Here is a 20,663-nt window from a genome sequence, read left to right as displayed (position 1 = left end):
TGGTGGTTCCATTCCAAGCTTTCTAAGGAATCTCCACACTGCTTTCCAGAGTGGCTGCACTAACTGGCAACCCCATCAGCAATGTATGAGTGCACCATTTTCCCCACATCCTCGCCAACACCTATTGCTGCTTGTGTTCTTGATAATCGCCATTCTAATTGGGATGAGATGAAATCTTCGTGTAGTTTTGATTTGCATTTCTCTTATTACTAGAGATGTTGAACATTTTTTCATATATCTGTTGATTGTCTGTACATCTTCTTCTGTGAAGTGTCTGTTCATTTCCTTAGCCCATTTGTTGATTGGGTTATTTGTATTCTTGGTGTAGAGTTTTTTGAGTTCTTTATATATTCTGGAAATTAGCACTGTATCTGAAGTATGAGTGGCAAAGATATTCTCCCACTTTGTAGGCTCTCTCTTCACATTACTGATAGTTTCCTTTGCTGAGAGAAAGCCTTTTAGTTTGACTCTATCCCAGTTGTTGATTCTTGCTTTTATTTCTTGTGCTATGGGAGTCCTGTTAAGGAAGTCTGATTCTAAGCCGACATGTTGAAGATTTGGATCTACTTTTTCTTCTATAAGATGCAGCGTCTCTGGTTTGATTCTGAGGACCTTGATCCATTTTGAGTTGAGTTTTGTGCAGGGTGAGAGATAGGGGTTTAATTTCATTCTGTTGCATATGGATTTCCAGTTTTCCCAGCATCATTTGTTGAAGAGAGTATCTTTTCTCCATTGCATACTTTTGGCCCCTTTGTCTAGTATGAGAAAATTGTATCTATTTGGGTTTGTGTCCATGTCCTCTATTCTGTACCATTGATCTACCTGTCTATTTTGGTACCAATATCATGCCGTTTTTATTACTACTGCTTTGTAGTAGAGTTGAAGATCTGGTATTGCGATACCCCCTGCTTCACTCTTTCTGCCAAGGATTGCTTTAGCTATTCTGGGTTTCTTATTCTTCCAGATGAATTTCATAATTGCTTGCTCTATTTCTGTAAGGTACGTCATTGGGATTTTAATTGGAATTGCATTGAATCTGTATACAACTTTTGGTAGTATGGCCATTTTGACAATATTAATTCTGCCTATCCAAGAACATGGGAGATCTTTCCATCTTCTAAGATTTTCTTCAATTTCTTTCTTTACTGTTCTGTAGTTCTCATTGTAGAGGTCTTTCACCTCTTTTGTGAGATTGATTCCCAAGTATTTTATTTTTTTCGAGGCTATTGTGAATGGGGTAGTTTTCCTAACTTCTCTTTCTGAAGATTCATCACTTATGTATAAAAATGCGTTGGATTTAGGAGGATTGATCTTGTAACCTGCTACTTTACTGAATTCACTTATGTGTTCTAAAAGTTTTCTGGTAGAATTTCCGGGTTCCTCTAAATATATAATCATGTCATCAGCGAACAGGAATAGTTTGAGTTCTTCTTTTCCTATTCATATCCCTTTAATTTCTTTGGTTTGTCTAATTCCTCTGGCTAGAGTTTCAAGGACGATGTTGAATAGAAGTGGTGAAAGAGGGCATCCCTGCCTTGTTCCAGTTTTTAGGGGGAATGCTTTCAGTTTTTCACCTTTAGAATATGATATTGGCCATGGGCTTAGCGTAGATGGCCTTTACAATGTTAAGGAATGTTCCCACTCTTCTTATTTTTTCTAGTGTTTTGAGCATGAAGGGATGCTGTATTTTATCAAATGCTTTTTCTGTATCTATTGAAATAATCATGTGATTCTTAACTTTAAGTCTGTTGATATGGTAAATGACATTTATTGATTTCCAGATGTTGAACCAACCTTGCATCCCTGGGATAAAACCCACTTGATCGTTGTGCACTATCTTTTTAATATATTTTTGTATGTGTTTTGCTAAAATTTTGTTGAGAATTTTTGCATCGATGTTCATTAAGGATATTGGTCTGAAATTTTCTTTCCTCAATGTGTCTCTGTCTGGTTTAGCTATCAGGGTGATATTGGCTTCATAGAACGAGTTTGGGGGCGTTCCCTTCTTTTCTATTTCATGGAATAGTTTGAGGAGTATTGGAATGAGCTCTTCTTTAAAGGTTTTGTAGAACTCGGCTGAGAACCCATCTGGTCCCGGACTTTTCTTTGTTGGTAGGCTTTTGATGACCTCTCCTATTTCATTGCTTGAAATTGATTTATTTAAGTTGTGTATATCCACCTCGTTCAGTTTAGGTAATTCATATGTCTCTAGAAACTTGTTGATGTCTTCAAGGTTTTCTGTTTTGTTGGAATATAGATTTTCAAAATAGCTTCTAATTATGTTTTGTATTTCACTCGTGTCTGTAGTCATATGTCCTTGTTCATTCCAAATTTTAGTAATTTGAGTTTTCTCCCTCTTTCTCTTTGTTAGTGTGGCTAAGGGTTTATCAATTTTGTTTATTTTTTCAAAGAACCAACTATTTATTTTGTTAATTTTTCCAATTGTTTCTCTTGTTTCAATTTTGTTGATTTCAGCTCTGATTTTAACTATTTCCTGTCTTCTACTATTTTGGTGTTGGTCTGCTCTTCTTTTTCTAGGGCTTTGAGCTGTAGTGTTAAGTCGTTTATTTGTTGATTTTTACTTTTTTTGTTAAATGCGCTCCATGAAATAAATCTTCCTCTAAGTACTGCTTTCATAGTGTCCCAGAGATTTTGATATGATGTGTCTTTATTCTCGTTTACTTCTAAGAATTTTTTATTTCCCTCCTGATGTTTTCTGTTATCCATTCATCATATAATAGCATATTATTTAATCTCCAGGTATTGGAGAAGTTTCTGTTTTTTTATTCTGTCATTTATTTCTAATTTCAATCCATTATGACATGATAGAATACAAGGTAGTATCTCTATCTTCTTGTATTTGCTAACAGTAGCTTTGTGGCATAAAATATGGTCTATTTTAGAGAAGGATCCATGTGCTGCTGAGAAGAAAGTGTATTCGTTCTTTGTTGGATGGTATATTCTATATATGTCCGTTAAGTCTAAATTATTGATTGTGTTATTGAGATCTATGGTTTCTTTATTCAATTTTTGTTTGGAAGATCTATCCAGTGGTGAGAGAGGTGTGTTAAAATCGCCTAGTATTATTGTGTTGTGGTCTATTTGATTTCTGGAATTGAGAAGGATTTGTTTGACGTACTTGGATGAGCCAATGTTCGGGGCATAGATATTTATGATTGTTATGTCCTACTGATTTATGCTCCCCTTAAGCAGCATGTAATGTCCTTCTTTATCCCTTCTGACTAACTTTGGCTTGAAGTCCACATTATCTGAAATGAGGATGGATACTCCAGTTTTTTTGCTGTGTCCGTGTGCATGGTATTTTTTTTCCCATCCTTTCACCTTTAGTCTATGGGTATCTCTTTCTATGAGATGAGTCTCTTGCAGGCAGCATATTGTTGGAATTTTCTTTTTAATCCATCTGCCAGTCTGTGTCTTTTGATTGATGAGTTCAGGCCATTAATATTCAGGGTTATTATTGTGATATGATTTGTATTCCCAGTCAATTGACTCATTTTTGTTTTTTGACATGATTTGGTTTCTCCTTTATTTGGCTATTCCTTTAGGCTAGTTCCCCCCGTTGCTGATTTGCATTGTTGTTTTTCATCTCTTCCTCATGGAATATTTTGCTGAGAATGTTCTGTAATGCCGGCTTTCTTTTTGTAAATTCTTTTAGCTTTTGTTTATCATGGAAGGATTTTATTTTGTCATCAAATCCGAAAGTAAGTTTTGCTGGGTATAAGATTCTTGGTTGGCATCCGTTTTCTTTCAGGGCTTGGTAAATGTTGTTCCAGGCCCTTCTAGTTTTTAGGGTCTGGATTGAAAAATCTGCTGATATTCTTATTGGTTTCCTCCTGAATGTAATTTGATTCTATTCTCTCGTGGCCTTTAAAATTCTGTCTTTATTTTGTATGTTAGGTATTTTCATAATAATGTGCCTTAGCGTGAGTGTGTTGTAATTTTGTATATTTGGAGTCCTATAAGCCTCTTGTACCTGGTTTTCCATTTCATTCTTCAGATTTGGGAAATTTTCTGATATTATTTCATTGAATAGATTGTTCATTCCTTTGGTTTGTTTCTCTAAGCCTTCCTCAATCCCAATAATCCTTAAATTTGGTCTTTTCATGATATCCCATAATTCTTGTAGATTCTGTTCATGATTTCTTACCATCTTCTCTGTTTGGTCAATTTTGTTTTCAAGATTAAATAATTTGTCTTCAATGTCTGAGGTTCTGTCTTCCAGGTGTTCTATCCTATTGGTTATGCTTTCTATGGAGTTTTTAACTTGGTTTATTGTTTCCTTCATTTCAAGGATTTCTGTTTGTTTTTTTTCAGTATCTCTCTTTATTGAAATGATCTCTTGCTTCCCATATTTGCTCTTTTAACTGTTGATTGGTGCAATCATTTAATGCCTGCATTTGCTCTTTCATGTCTTCCTTCAATGCCTGCATTTGCTCTTTCATCTCCTTGTTTGCTTCCCTGATTGTTTTAATTATGTACATTCTGAACTCCCTTTCTGACATTTCTTCTGCTGTGCTGTCATTGAGTTTTATTGATATACTATCTAGGTTTGTTTGGGACATTTTCTTCCCTTGTTTTCTCATATTGGTCAGATATCAGTGGGACTCTGAGATATTGCAGATTTCCTCTTTGGCTTATAGTGTCCGTGTAGATTTCCAGTATATCACCTCCCAGCCTTCAGTAGCCTGAAGTCTTGGAGGAACTTGATAATGCAGTGCTTCCAAAGAAAGCTCCCCCTAGCCCGCTACTGGGTCCAGGGCTGGGGGCTGGCTCTGTGCAGAAAAGCTCCTACTGGGTGGGTCTGTTCCGAGGAGCTGGCTGTAGATCGCGACTGCTGCCGGAGGGAGCAGGGCTGCCTGGGGAATTCTCTGGCTTCCCTACCCTGGTCCCAGAAGCCACCTGTGGGCCAGGGCCTGCCACTGTGTCCAGGGCTTGGGGGTTGGCTCTGTGCAGAAAAGCTCTCACTGGGCGGCCTGCTCCAAGAAGCTGGCTATGGATTGAGTTGCTGCCGGAGGGAGCGGGGCTGCTTGGTGAAGACTCTCACTGCCCTGCCCTGCTCCGAGAAGCTGCCCCTGTCCAGGCCTGCCGCCCGGGCCAAGCTTCACCCAGTGGGAGAGACTCACCCCGCAGCTCTATGTTAGTCCGAGTCTCTCAATGCCTCCCCTTCTTGAATCCTGGGTTCTGGAGCGACGGGAGATACAGTCACCCTCTAGTCCGCCATCTTGGATCTCTCTCTCCCTGTGGTTTTGTTTTAAAACTTTTACTAAAGCTGTGGGCAACCTGAGCACAGGGACTATCTAGACTGATCCTCTATCCCCCACAGGATGTATAAGTTATTCAATAAATATCTCTTGCATTTTTAGTATGTATCAGTAATTAAATATCAAATAAATCTCCAGGCTCATCAACTTCTTCCTAACATAATTTTTATAAAAAAAAGTCATTGAATAGGTACTCAACAGCACATTCAAATATACATATATACATATAATGTATATATACATATGATATAATTAAGAATTTAATAATATAATAAAATAAAGTTAAGAGTCTGAACACATTTAGGATGAAAACATTCAGAAGGAGAAAATTAACAGCCATCCTCTTATGTAGGTGTATATGTCAAGACTAAAGATCAAAACAAATGCCTTTGCAAAATGTGACTATAAAGTACAAAATGGAATTTGTAGTAAATTATTTAAGGAGAAGGACTGTGTTTTATTAATTTTGTATTCTGATAATGCCTGATAGATTAAAATCAAAAGATACTTGTTAAAATCAGTATAGACATTTAAATGACTATTATCCTATTTAAAATAAGCCACCTGTGAGACTGATGCACTATAATAATAATTTCTTTCATTTCAAAGAGCATACAACTGTTCTTAACTCTGGAGCAAAGCTAAAACTCTTTGACCTGGGATTTAAGCCCCCTCACAATTTTCTTTCCTTTTCTAGGTCTCATTTCCCACTCCTTTCCTTCAAGCATGTTTTCTGTCAGTCAAACTGAACTTCCTGATTTCACACTTGCTTGCCTCTGTACCTCCAGCCATTTGGCAATTTCTTATGTCATTTATCATTTTCTTCCTTGCATTGTATCTTATGCACAGCTTGTTTTCCTTACAAGATTGTAAGTTCTTTATGTCTTATATATCTTTAACTATATTTTACTAAAAGCACAGGACCTAACACCTGGTAGGCATAAAAAAAAAATGTTGAAGGATTTACTTAATCTGTGAATAACACCAATAAAGTTCAAAACTGGGGACTATCTTTTGACAAGCCATAGAAGAAAACTAATTTTCTTCACTTATACCAGTGGTTATTAAAATATAAGTGGACATAAGAAATTCCTGAGAAACTTGTCTTAAAATGTAAATTTTTGGTGTTACCTGTCACCAGAAGATCTGAAGAAATACCAAGATGTCATTGCAATTGTCTAATAAGAAGCAATTACCTCCTGAATCACTGCTGATGGTAAAGAGGAAAAAAGGAAGAAACAAACACAATAGGACAATAGACACAATCCTGGCAACAGTAGTCATCATCAAATTCTTCCTTTGCAGGAGAGGCATTTTTTAACTGTTTTTCCTTACATCTAACATTTAATTTTTGAAATCAGGATGAAAATGTATGTTTATTTAAAATTCCATTCACTTAAATGTAGATAGAGAAATAACTATTTTTCTCATAATACTTTTCAGATATGTAACATGTTTTGTGATGGGCTGACAGATCTGGCTCCATGAGAATGTTATAGGCCAGATTATAAGGGAAATGACTAAGCAGACTCCATTTTGCTCTGAGACTCCATGTTATGTAGGAAGTAAGTTTCTCCCATGGGAACACCCTGCCTCTGTGCCCATCATCAGTTACTTAGTGTGACACGTTTAACAATACAAAATGACAATTCCTATGTAAAGAAAAATTGCTCTCTTTTGATTCCTATTGCTCCTAAACAATGTACCATGTGAACTGTGATTGTGTGGATGTTAGTAACATTCTTTAGTTTGTACCTAGGTAAGGGTCATTTTGACCCACTTCTCCCTCTGTTGATGATCTCATGATGTTAGTTTGTAATTTCAAATCACAGCAACAGACACTTATGATTGATGTGATTTTTTTGGTATAAGAATCCCTACAATGCTATGGTCGGGGCTGTTCTCCCAATAGCCATTTTTGGGGGCATTGTGTGAGACAGTCAGCCAGTCGGCTTAATAAAGACTCTCAAATTTGGACTTCTCAGTGGTGATCGGTCTGTTCTTAAGTTGTGTCCCATAACAGTTTAAAAATATACAATATACACAGACTAAGTCATAGATACTTTTTGTCTGATAAAGTCTTTGAAAAGCATGTTATTAGGTGGTAGGTAGTGCAAAAGATAATGTAAATAGATTCTAAAGCAGTAAAGCACTGAAAAAAACTATCATTTTTCCTTGGATTATTTTAAACAGAGGATATGAATTATAGGAAGTAAGACTTCAAGTGGTTAAGAATAAGAGTTTTGCCTTTTAGAAGTTTGTAAAATGCCAGTATTCTAAATTTCATACACTGAACTCCTTAGTGTAGTCCAATATAGTACACAATATCTGTCACTTCTCTATCCATTTGGCAAAGACTTCATAGAGACAAATGTTACAGAGGATCAAAAATGGAGACTTCTGGAAAAATGACCAAAGACAGAAATAAAGTTATACTAATTAGAAAACAAATAATTAAATGGCCAAACCCGAATGTTGTGTGGTGCAGAGAAGAGATAAATTTTTAAGGCATGCCATCTGTTTTACAATTTTATTTTCCTTTACTACTAAATCTACTCAGTACATTTTTGCAATGATCTATCTAGCTGCTAACTCATTTGCACAATTACTGTAGGCCAGAAATAATTACTGTACAGAATCCTATAAGATATCAACATATTCACAAAAGAGGGCAGATATAATCCATTCTTGAGTGTACACTATTTTTTTTAGCCTTTAAAGAAAAAAATGTTATTCAAAGAAATGATTAAAAATTATCAAAGGAAAATTAGAGAATTTAAAACAGTAATACCACTGTATGTTTACAGAAACTAAACTTCTCTGGGTCTTTTCTAAATGTTATAGTGTTTAAAAGCATGTTGCTAGGGCTTCTTCTCTCTGTCTGTATTTTCTTCCTAATTTATCTCTTCAGACCAGTGGTTTAACATGGCATCTACATACTCATGATTCTCAAATTTACATCTCTGGCTCAGAATTCTCCAGTTCCAGACTCACATAGTCAATTAACTATTTGATATATCTACTTCAATACCATGTAGATATTTCAAACTTAAAATTTCTAATACAGAACTTTTGATTCAACACACTTGCCCCACTGTCGAACCAGTTGTTGGAGCAGACTTTGGATATAATTCTTGTTTCCTACCTTATTCTCATGGCTCATCTAATCAATCACCAAATTCTGTCACTTTTACTTCTAAAAAATATATTTCATTTTTTTATCTTTTACTATGTTCATATATGAATATACAACTAGTATAACTCCACATCATGTACAACCACAATAATGGGAAGTTATACTACATGTATGCTTGATATGTCAAAATACATTCTACTGTCATGTGAAAAATAAAAAATACCAGTAGCTCAGGAAGCTGAGGCAGGAGGCACAAGATCAAAGCCAGTCTCAGCAACTTAGCAAGGCCCTGAGCAACTTAGTGAGACCCTGTATAAAAATAAAAAAGTAAAATGGGCTGGCAGTGTGTCTCAGTGTTTAAGTGACCCTAGGATCAATCTCTGGTACAAAAAAAAAAAAAAAACAAAAAACAAAAAAAAGTTGTGGTAGAAACTGGCTGAAAATCCATCCAGTCCTTGGCTTTTCTTTGTTCGAAGGCTTTTGATAACTGCTTCAATTTTATTACTTGATAATGATCTGTTTAAGTTTTTCTATATCCTCCTGGTTCATATGGGTAGGTCATATGTCTCTAGGAACTTGTCACTATCTTCAAGATTTTCTAGCTTACTGGAATATAAATTTTCAAAACAGTTTCTGATGATCCTCTGGATTTCAGTAGTGTCTGTAGTGATACTGCCTTTTTCATCTTGAATTTGAGAGCTTTTTCCCTCTTTCTTTTGGTTGGTTTGGCTAGAGTTTTATCGATCTTGTTTATCCTTTCACAAAACCAACTCTTTTGTTGATTTTTTTGTATTGTTTTTTACTATTCTCAATTTCCTTGATTTAGGCTCTGGTTTTCATTATTTCCCATGTTCTATTGATTTTGATGTTGGTTTGTTCTTTTTCTAGGGTCTTGAGATGTAATGTTAGATTATTTATTTGGTATCTTTCTATTCTTTTTTTCCCCCTATTCTTTTAATGTATCAGCTCAATGCTCTGAACTTTCCTCTTAGATGTGCCTTCATACTATACCCAAAATTTTGATAAGTTGTATTACTATTCTCATTTACCTCTAAGTAGTTTTTTATTTCTTCCCTGATTTCTTTTGCTATCCATTCATCATTCGAAAGTTTAAATTTATTTAATCTCCAGGTGTTAGCATGGGTTTTTATCTTACCATTGATTTCTAGTTTCACTCCTTTATAATCTGATAGAATACAAAGTATTATATCTCTTTTTTTCTATTTGCAAAGATTTGACTTGTGACCTAAAATATGGTCTATAATAGAAAATATTCCATGTACTACTGAGAAGAAAGTGATTTCAGTCACTGGTGAATGAAATAGGTTTATATTATTAATTGTATTCTTTAGTTCTGTAGAAACTTACTTCATGTTTGGATGATTTATCCAGTGTGGAGAGAAGCATGTTAGAGTCACCCAGTATTATTGTATTGTGGTCTATTTGATTCTTAATATTGAGAAGGGTTTGTTTTATGTACGGGGCATAATTATGTATGCTCCATTGTTTAGGGCATAAATATTTATAAACATTATATCTTATTGATACATGATTCCCTAAAGCATCATGAAGTGACCTTTTGTTAATTTGGGCTTGCAGTTCACTTTATCTGATATGTGAATAGCTATGGCTGCTTGTTTATGAGTCCCATGTGAATGTTATGTCTTTTCCCATCTTTTGCCTATGAGGTGAGTTTCTTGCAGACAGCAATATTTTTGATCTTGTTTTTTAATCCACTCTACCAACCTATGTCTTTTAAAGAAAAGTTAAGACCATCTATATTCAATATTATTATTGAGAGATTATTTTCATTTCCTGCCATTTTGATTTATTTCTAATGTTTAAATCAGACTTGATTCTCCTCTAGTTGACTATTCTAGTGTAATTCCTCCCTGTGCTAGTTTTAATTTTTATTTTTCATTTCTTCAAGAAATAGTTCCTTGAGTAGTATGTTTTATAGTGCAGGCTTTCTAGTTATAAATTCCTTAAGCTTCTGTTTATCATGGAATGTTTTTATTTCAGCTTCAATCCTGAAGTTTAATTTCGCAGGAACAGTCTTCTTGGTTGGAATCCATTTTCTTTCAGAGCTTCGTATATATTATTCCAAGTCCTCCTGTCTTTTAGGGTCTGGGTTGAGAAATCAGTTAAAATTCAAATTGGTTTACTTCTAAATGTGATCAGCCATTTTTCTCTTATATCTTTTAAAATTCTATCCTTACTCTGTATGTTGGCATTTTCATTAAAATGTGTCTTGGAGTGGATCTATTGTGATTTTGTATATTTGGAGTCCTGTATGTCTCTTGTATTTGAATTTCCATCTCATTCTTAGGTTTGGAAAATTTCCTGATAATATTTCATTGAAAGGTTTTTGCATCCCTTTAGCTTATATTTCAGAGCCTTAATCTACCCTGGTAATTCTTTAAATTTGGCCTTTTAATGTTATCCCAGATTTCATGAATATTCCATTTATGGTCTCTTAACATTTTTTCTTTATGGTCAACTTCATTTTCAAGATCATACACTTTAGGGCTGGAGTTGTAGCACAGTGGTAGAGTGCCTGCCTTGCATGTGTGAGGCATTGGGTTCAATTCTTAGCACCACATATAAATAAAGAAAAAAAAAGTTCATTGACAATTTAAAAAATGTTTTTTAAAAAAGATTATACACTTTGTCTTCAAGGTGTGAAAAAATCTAGATTCAAAGTGGTCTAATCTATTGGTGATGCTTTGCATTGAATTTTTATTTGGTTTATTAAGTCTTTCATTTCCAGGATTTCCACTTAGTTCTTTTTCAGAATCTTTATCTCTTTATTGAAATGATCCTTCACTTCATGTATTTTGTCTCTGATTTCAATCTTTATATTATCATTTAACTCAGAACATTTTAACTATGAACTTTCTAAACTCCTCCACTGTGATGTTGACAGAGTCAAGTTGTTGAAGCATTATGAGCTGTTTGGGATGGTTTATTCCCTTACTTTTTCATATTGTTTGCATGTCTACCCACCTATTGGTACAGCTCTCATTTCTTCTTTTAAGTGAAGAACTACTTTGTGCTTTTTTCTCTTAAGAGCCCTGAGTTGGGCAAATTTTTAATCAATGATATTTTTAATCAATGTATTATTTCTGCTGATCCAAATATCAGCCCACTTGAAGAGATGCCACTGAACCCTATTTACTATAATCACTTCAGAGCCAAATCCTATACTATTCAATCTTATAAGAAGAAAAAAAAAAAAAATACTTGCTGCTACTATTCTCTATGGTTCCTCAAATTCAGGGATAAACTTGTAATAAAGTTCTATCAATTCTGTTTTTATTTTCTGTGTTGTGAGGAGATCAGGACTCACTGCCTTGTTCCCTTCCACCATATATTTCCACTGCCAAAATCATGGTTTTTCAGCATGTGCAACTATGCCATAATGGAACCTACCATTCTGTATAACTGAGATGCACCAATTAAAATAAATTTTAAAGATCAAATGGCTACTCAAATTCCAGTCACCACATCATAATGATCAGCAAAAAAGACTGGGGTATAAAGTCTTAACTAGATATCAAAATTTCCAGCTAAATATTAGGATTCTCATTACAAGTGAAAAGAAAAACTGAGAGGTAAGAAGCAGTATCTCCCAAAGTTCCTGTTATGACCAGGTAATATTCTGGGAGCAGGGATACAGAGGTAAGATACTGGGTTTTTGCTCAAGGTATTTAATCTAATGGTGGAAAACAATATGTAAATAAAAAGCTACTTAAGATTTCAAACCAGGGCTGAGGCTGTAGCTCAGTGGCAGAGCACTTGCCTAGCATGTGTGAGGTACTGGCTTCAATCCTTAGCACCACCTAAAAATAAACAAATAAAGGCATTCTGTCCATCTATAACTATAAAAAAATTATTTAAAAAAAAAGATTTAAAACCATATAACAACCACTGTTTGGAGATTTTGGCTTTTTTCTGAATCTCCAAAGATTCCCTGCATTCCATAGTTGGAAGAGAGGTGAATGGTTCCACTGCTTTACATCACTGACATACAGACAGCTTCAATATTCCACAGCTTCAATAATGGACATTTCTCAACTCTGTTCTACTGGACATGATACCTTCATGACAAATAATAAAGCAAAGTTTAAGCATCTATAAATATATATGAACAACTGAGTTAACAGTTTCAACAATTTGAAAATGCTCATTTCTGAAATGTGTCAAGATTCAATAATTTGGGGGCAGGGTGGGTATTGGGGGGTTGATCCCAAGGGCACTTAACCACTGGGCCACATTCCTATCCCTTTTTTGTATTTTATTTAGAGACAGGATCTTGCTGAGTTACTTAGGGCCTCACTAATTTGCTTAGGTGGTTTTGAACTCAAGATCCTTCGGTCTCAGCCTCCCAAGCCGCTGGGATTACAAGAGTATGCCATCAGACCCGGCAAGATTCAATTATCTTTTTTAATTTGTTAGAAGATGATTGAGATGAATATATACAAAACTACAAAGCCAAATGAAAAAAAGACCTGAACAATGACAGCATGTCAGAAATAGAAAAAAAGGTATTACTGTAACTTACTGTTAACCACTGGTTATCTAGCAGTTCCTTAGCGGTGATTCTGTGAGCCGGATCTACTTTCAGAAGTTGTTTTAAAGCACTTTTAGCTGCAAATAAGGGAAAAGTCCTGAAAATTTTATTTCTCTTTACAATTAATGTCATATATTTTTCCAATTTATTTAGGATTAAGTCCATATAAAATAAAAGAAAGATTCCAAGTAGCATCAGCATAAATGCCTAATAAATTTTTTTGAAAAGTTTAAAGTTTTATTGCATGAACTACCTAGTTTAATGGTCTATAGTAAAAATCGGCTAGAGATCAGCAAATTTCCTCTTTAATTTTTACTATGTATTTTCTGGGTTTTGGAAATTTTGATTATGAATAGTCACAGTGAAGATATCACTATTTCTACAAATAACTAGCATTTATTTCCAGAGTAAATGTTATGACTAAATAAAGATGTAAAACAGTTTTACTAACTGGCCAACTTTCTTATATTAATTATATTTACATTAGTAAATAATAACAAATCTATACTTACCACAATCACTTACAGAATTCCAGACTGGATCTTCAAAATATAGTTCTCCCTTTTTTATTAACTCAAAAAGCTTTTCTTCTGAGTTTGCCAAGAAGGGTGCTTCTCCACATAACCTAAACAAAGGCAATTATTTTGTTTAAATGTTTAAAATGTAATCAAAAAGAAGCCATTGCAAATTGTTTCTGCCGGACTTGGAAATACTGGTACTTTCTATTTAAGTACAGGAAAGAGATCTCTCCAGATGTAAAAATGGAAGTGATGGGGTTTTCTAAGATCAGTGCTAGGCTCTTGTCTCAACACTGAGAGAAATGATCTGGCACAGGAAGTATGCATATATACACTAAAACCTTCAGATCTGCAAATGGCTCAAAGCTATTCCAGGTGAGGTAGCATAAGCTTAAGTGGGGTTCAAATACAAGAAGTGCATGAGTTTAACTACACAGTAACAGGAGAAGCTAAGAGGGGAGATACAGTTTGATGTGAGCAAGGGTAAGGCAATGGCTTAAGATATATAAAAGTGAACTTATAAAAACATACAATGAGTTGTCAGAGTTTAATCAGAGTATAATGACTATGTAAGAGCCTTATTCATGGTAAAATACTATACAGATGTAAGAAATAATAAACCAAGACAACCCTGATAATTTCTATAGGCTCTGAGACAAAGCAAAAAAGCCATTAAAATGGCCACAACTATTTAATCATGGTAAACAAAACGAAAGCCTGGATGAGGAAAATCAGATGATGATTCGACCCTTCAGTCCGAAAGAGTGAAAGCTGAACATACACCACCAACATCAGTAAAACGACAGCAGTGTATATAAAGTAAGCCTGGGCCTGTTTGTACATTCCATAATTCAAGAATTATGCTTTTACTGATTTCCTTTAGTGATATTTTCCAATATAGAAGCTAACTCATAAATATTTCTGAATAAGTCAAATTTAATAAACATTTTGCACAATGATAACTTTCCCAGGAACTAAAGTTACTTTCATCCTAGTGGTTTATCAAACTACGCTGGACAATTAGAGCTCTTCATTTACCAGTAGCATCTTGTTAACAGGTCAGTATTTACCAAATTGCTATGAAAACCTTCATTTTAATACTTTAAATCTCTATATAGCTTTCTGATCTGCCTCTTACAGATCTTATTTGCCTTGCTATTTTTAGTTTTAAAATGCATTTTAAAAGCCATAAAAAAAGGCAGAAAAATGGCCTTATGGACAATTACTATGTATTATAACAAGTACAGGCCAGCAAAAGCCCAGTTCATTGAGCCTGTTATCAACCAGTGATATGCGAATTCACCATTTCCTTTGCTGCCCCTGCATAGCCTGATGAGCATACAACTATAGCTTAAGGGCTACATTTTAAAAATTCCACTTTTTTCAGCCCTTTGCAATTTTATTTACGTAAAATGTATCTAATGGTTGGTCAATCAGCAGCATATGAAATTTTATGACAGCAATTTTCTTGCACATTCAGAAAAGGGAATCCAAGACATGAAAAATGCCTCTTAAAGTCCTCTTATCCTTTTCTTTTGTATCCATAGGAATCAAAACAACAGATGATAGTAACCACAGAGAGTATTTATTTTTGTTAATTGCACCTTGAGAAAGAATATTATCATTGTCCAATTAAGTAGAAATGAATCCGAGGTAACTGATAAACAGGAAAATAGCCCCCCTGGAAAAGGTAATGTGTTTGTGCTCCTGGTGAAGGAATTATCTACAACACCACTGGGCTCAGACAGATTAATGAATACACACTGATTAGCTAAGGAAGAGAACCTTAAAGAAAAGAAGAAGCCATTATGAAGACATGCAGCTACACTTTGGAGCAGAAAAATTAAAATGGTATCTTTAGAAAGAGGAAGATTTTAAAGATATGTAATATACTCATTTGCGGAAAAATTAAAATGATATCTTTAAGAAAGAGGAAGATTTTAAAGATATGTAATATACTCGTTTGCCTTAACACCAAATTCAAACTAACAAGAAAACACACTGAGAATGTAGCTTAGTGATATAGCACTTGCCTAGCACATGAGGAGCCCTGGATTCAATCCCCGGTACAGCAAAAATAAATAAATAAAAATTTTAAAAGGCAGCTGCAAGCAAACACCATGTGAATTGTAGAATATTTGAGTATACATATTATATTTGACTTGCTTAGAATGTCTTATGAATATAAAAACTTAATTTAAAATAGTTATATTTTAATTAAAGACTGGGGCTCAAAATTTTTGCACTATGATTCTAATCAGCACAAAACAATGATCAAAAATTTTGCAAATATATTTAAACTTTATGCTGTATAGGCAATGATGTGTGTTGATCAAACTGAGCTACAGTTACAATCACATCATCCAATTTCTACTGCCTGTGTATTCCATTTCACAGAGCTGTGAAAATGTAACTACTGTGATGTCAATATTTAGAAACGATCTGGAAGAGGTAGTACGTAGTGAAATCTTCAATATGACCATAAAACTAATGTTGCATCAACATAAAATGTTCATACTCACCAAGAGGCAGAACAATGGTCTCTAACTTTTCAGAACACCTCTTAGACAATTCACTTAATTCAATTTAGCAAACATATTGAGCACATGAACATGTGCCTATTATTGTATTAGATATCAGGGATACAAAAATGAATAACATAAAATCTCTATCTTTCATGAAATTTAGAGCAAGAATCTATATAATTATAATCTATATAATTATAGTTTCAAAACATTATGTTCACACATCAAAGTAAACAATTATCATAGTTACACAAGTGCAAACCTTATTTTTTTATTTCAATGTAACCATTTGCATGCATTTTTTGTATGATGCCTTAAATCCTCTGTGGAATGTAGGAAGTCATGTCCATAATAAATGCAGTAACTCTGTTGGGGTAGTACAGGACTTAAGGGAAACAGATATTTTGAATGTTTGAACTGGGCCCACCCAGGAGAGAGGTTTGTAGAGAAGAGTGTACACATGCATGCATACACACACACACACACACACACACACATATTCAAAGGCATGAAGTGCAGGTGTGTTTGAGTAATACAGAGTGGTCTAGAGTGGCCACAAAATAAGGTAGGTACATAGGAATACAGACCTAGGCCAAGATTGGAAAGGCATGCTGGAGTCAAGACATGAAAGATTTGCTAAGCTATACCATGCCAGGATGCTCTGATATTTCTCTATAGCAAGGAGTATTTTCAGAGGTTTTAAATCAAGAAATAGTATGATCAAATTTATGATTTAGAATGACAACAGCTAGATGAACTGGGGAGGGTAACCAGAGCAGGGAGAACAGATGGAAAGACACTGTTATAGAAAAGGGATTATAAAGAGAAATGATAAAGATGAAGAGAAATCAAATAGGTAAGAATACTTCAAAGGAAAAAATTGTAAGACTTGGGGTTTGACTGAATCTAGAGTGAGGAAGGAGAGTCACTAAAGTCTTCAATAACATTAAGAGAACCAGGAAATGCAGAACACTCCCTATAACCCAAGCAAATTTCTACCTAGTTAGTGCCACTCCACACATACATCCTGTCCATACGGGTAGCTCTAGGGCCAGATGGACTATAAGTAAAGATTATGAAAAAAATACAAAGAAGATTTTGGTTTGTAGAAAGGGATCAGGAAAGTGTTAGGACAATTTTTCACTTTGCTCAGAAAATAGAGTGTATTGTTGTAATTATAGATCAATGAAAAGCAAAACTGAAAGTTATAAATTTACAGTATTAAAAAAATACCTAAGGGATGAACCTGATAACAAATGAGAGCTTTTTAGAATGACTTACCAGTTGGTTTTTAAACCATTTTTTAAAACATATATTGCTCAGTTTTAATTTAAAATCCATTGCCATGCTACTATCAGAGACTATTTATACATTTTACCCTGGACATTTAGTAGGCTACTTACAAATAGTACATTATGACACCTATGCTCCAAATGTCACACTGCTGGCTATAGTCATGGGCATTGATAACTTCAGGTGCTGCCAAACAAGCAGAAATAAAATAATATTAATAATACAATAAATGACTTTTAAATGCTTAAACACAAAGCATGAAAAATGTGCTGATGTGTTGTAATTTATTCCCCCACAGGGGGGAAAAAACCAATAGCAGATGTTAAATGAATAATGTACAGGCCTTAACAACTGATGTCACTGTATCCTCATGCTTATCATTTAGCTTCTAATGGAATGATGGAACTGTGTAACCAAATGTACTACTCTTTATTCCTGGGAAAATATTAAGAAATGATTTTGCAAGATTGTGCAGTTATAGCAGAAAAGAACAATATCCCAGCCCTCTCCCCCAAATAGAATTGAATACATGCCTTAAATAGATGTAATTTAAGCAAGTCCAATGTGTAGAAATCTGAATTCACAGAAAAACTAAGACAAATGGTTATAAATCACCTTAATGAAAGAATAACAATAATAATATCATAGCACTCCTATGACAATATAAATTATTTCTCACATTTTATAAGTGAGAAAACCAAGACAAAGGGAGAAAGCTCCTATAAGCCTGGATAAAAAAGCCAGTTAAGAGTTTTTGTGAAACTTCATTTAAAAAAGCCAGTTAGTCACAGGATAAGACTAGGTTCCAGGTATTCCTGACTCCCCAGTTTCGTGCTCCTTGCTTTACAAAGGTATTCACAAAACAACTGGTTCCTTAAAACGCCTTTCTCAAAATAACACCATTCTTTCCATTTTTAGGGGGTACATTTTTTTAAAGATTAGATTTATTTATGCAAGGACTGGCTTTTTAAAAAACTGCATATGATATTGCAGAAACATGTTCATTCTACTTCTATAGCTATATATCAGGTATCTTTCTTTAAGGAAAAAAGAAAAAACAGTTTAAAATAAAATATATGTTTATATTTCAACAGAACTTAAAATTTACAAAGTATTTTTGCATAAATTTTTTGTATAAATTGTGTTAAGACACCTGTGAGATAGTTTGACTCCTTTTAATCAATGAAAAACTAAGGTTGAAATATATTAAGCAACTTCCCTAAAGTCACACAGTTACAGAGCACATCCTACAGAAAAGGCATATGTTTATTTTAGAAAACAGTTTAAACACAGACACACACACACACAAACACACACACACACCTTTTATAATAACTTCTGAAAACAAACAGAATTCATTTTCTTCTTTTTACCTCTGCCTTTAACTTTAAAGGAATGAAAAAGCAACACAAAGCCGTCAAAAGATAAACAGAAGAATGAGAAAAGGCTACATTATAGATAATTAACAAACCAATTTGTCTCCAAATGATTAAAAATTTAGTAATTAATATTTTCCTTTTAGCAACTACTGTACTTATATTCTTTAATACTACTTAAAATCTTTAAATATTGCATCATTAAAGTGCAAGTTGTTCTATGGCCGCATGTCTATCACGAGGGTAAACCCTGTGACTGGATTCAGTAAAGGCTCACCATATTGGGGCATCATACAGCAGGGGCTAGGAATTCCTAGTCTTCACTTTTTCAGAATGTTCTTAATTATCAGGGGCATTTCTGCTTGCACTGTCATCCCAGCCCTCAGGGAGGCGAAAGCCAGAATAACTGTGCCAAGGAGCCATTTAGAAAGTCAGCAAAGCTCCACAAACCATCTGTCTTCTCTCTAGTTCTCTCACTTGTTATAGTGTAGACAACTAATAAGCAGGCATAAAACTCAGGGTGCTTAGATATATTTTCCCCATGTAACTACAGACCAGATGTCTTTTGCCAACAGGAGGATATGAACAGAATCTAAAGTAGTCTTTTCCAAAATAAGATAAAACAATTTAAAAACTTTACGTATCAAGCAGGCAAAAAAGCAATAAAAATGAATACTGATACAGCAACATGCATAAAGTCTCAAAATCATTATATGGAACTGAAGAAGAAGATAGACATGAAAGAGTATATACAATATAGTTCAATTTATATAAAACGTCCGATGATAGAAATCATCAATTGTTTCTGGGACCTAGGCAAGGGGTTGACTAAAAGGGACACAGAGGAACTTTATAGGATAATAGACATGTTCTAAATCTTCATCGAGGTGCTGATTACATCAGTATATGAAGTTGTCAAAACTCATTCAACTTTACATTTAAAATGTGTGTACTTTACTGTATACAAATTATATCTCTATAAAGTAGATTTCTTAAAAATCTACTAAAACTACAAAAAGAACTAGTTAACTATCTTGACGGATGACTTTAATAAGTTGAAAATCTTCAAGACAGAATTACTCACTACACTAAGAAAATCAAAAGAATTTAAAATTTAAATTTAAAAAATTTAAAAAAAGAAAACCAGACAGAAGATCCAAAAGGCCATGAAAACAAACTCACATTTACATGAATATCAAACACATCCCAATCACCTGGTAAATTCTAAACACACCTCTAAAAAATCATTGGCTTAAAGAAGATTAAAATTAAAATTATAGTATAGTAGGAGTTGAATCACAATTAAAACACTGTATGCCAAAAGAAGTAGTCAAAAAAGTACTCACAGAAAAATTCACAGCTTTACACGTACTTATTAGAAAATAAGAAGACTGATAATAAACAGTCAACTGAGGAAGTTTTAAAAATAGACCAAAAGAAAATAGAATGAATTCAGAAAGATAAAGGCAGAAATTAATGAAAAAGCCATCCAGATACCATAAGATATGAGCTAGTTCTTGAAAAGCCTAAGAAACTGTTCTAGCCACTAATAAATTCAGTCAAAAATAATAATAATAATAATTAATACAAGAGCAAAAATTGAGCTTTTAGTGCTAAGCACTGTTAAGTCCTTTACTCCTATTTTCTCATTTAATTCTCATGTTAACTTGATAAAAAAAAAAAGATATTATTATCATCCTCCTCCCTGTTTTTTGTCCTCAGCACTTCTCTTTAACACACACTATATATATATATTTGTTTTTGTTTAATGTTTGCACCACTAGAATGTTAAGTTCCACAAAGGTAAAACATGTTTATCTTTTGTTCACTATCGTATTCCCAGTATTGGGAAAAATAGGTCTTCAAAAAAGAATTCCTATTATACAGCAGTAGAAACTGGGACAAAAACAGTAAGTACAGAGTTGGAATCCTGAGTTACCCTGGTGTATTCAGAGGCATT

The 20,663-nt window shown here is 34.1% G+C and overlaps 1 protein-coding gene across 4 annotated transcripts in view; it reads right to left on the bottom strand.

Moving 5' to 3' along the window:
* The window catches only part of Stk33 (serine/threonine kinase 33), a 204,619-nt gene that overhangs the window by 52,614 nt on the left and 131,342 nt on the right, over positions 1-20,663 (bottom strand). For all 4 annotated transcript variants that reach the window (XM_047517616.1, XM_047517615.1, XM_047517618.1 and 1 more), the window contains 3 exons: positions 17,438-17,513; positions 13,504-13,616; positions 12,983-13,068 (listed from right to left, as the gene is read on the bottom strand). In XM_047517616.1, coding sequence (XP_047373572.1) covers positions 12,983-13,068; positions 13,504-13,616; positions 17,438-17,513 — 275 coding nt within the window. The remainder of the gene's footprint in view (positions 1-12,982; positions 13,069-13,503; positions 13,617-17,437; positions 17,514-20,663) is intronic.

Source organism: Sciurus carolinensis, chromosome 11 (genome assembly GCF_902686445.1).
Source record: "Sciurus carolinensis chromosome 11, mSciCar1.2, whole genome shotgun sequence".
NCBI lineage: Eukaryota > Metazoa > Chordata > Mammalia > Rodentia > Sciuridae > Sciurus > Sciurus carolinensis.
This window is presented reverse-complemented; position numbering and strand designations above follow the sequence as displayed.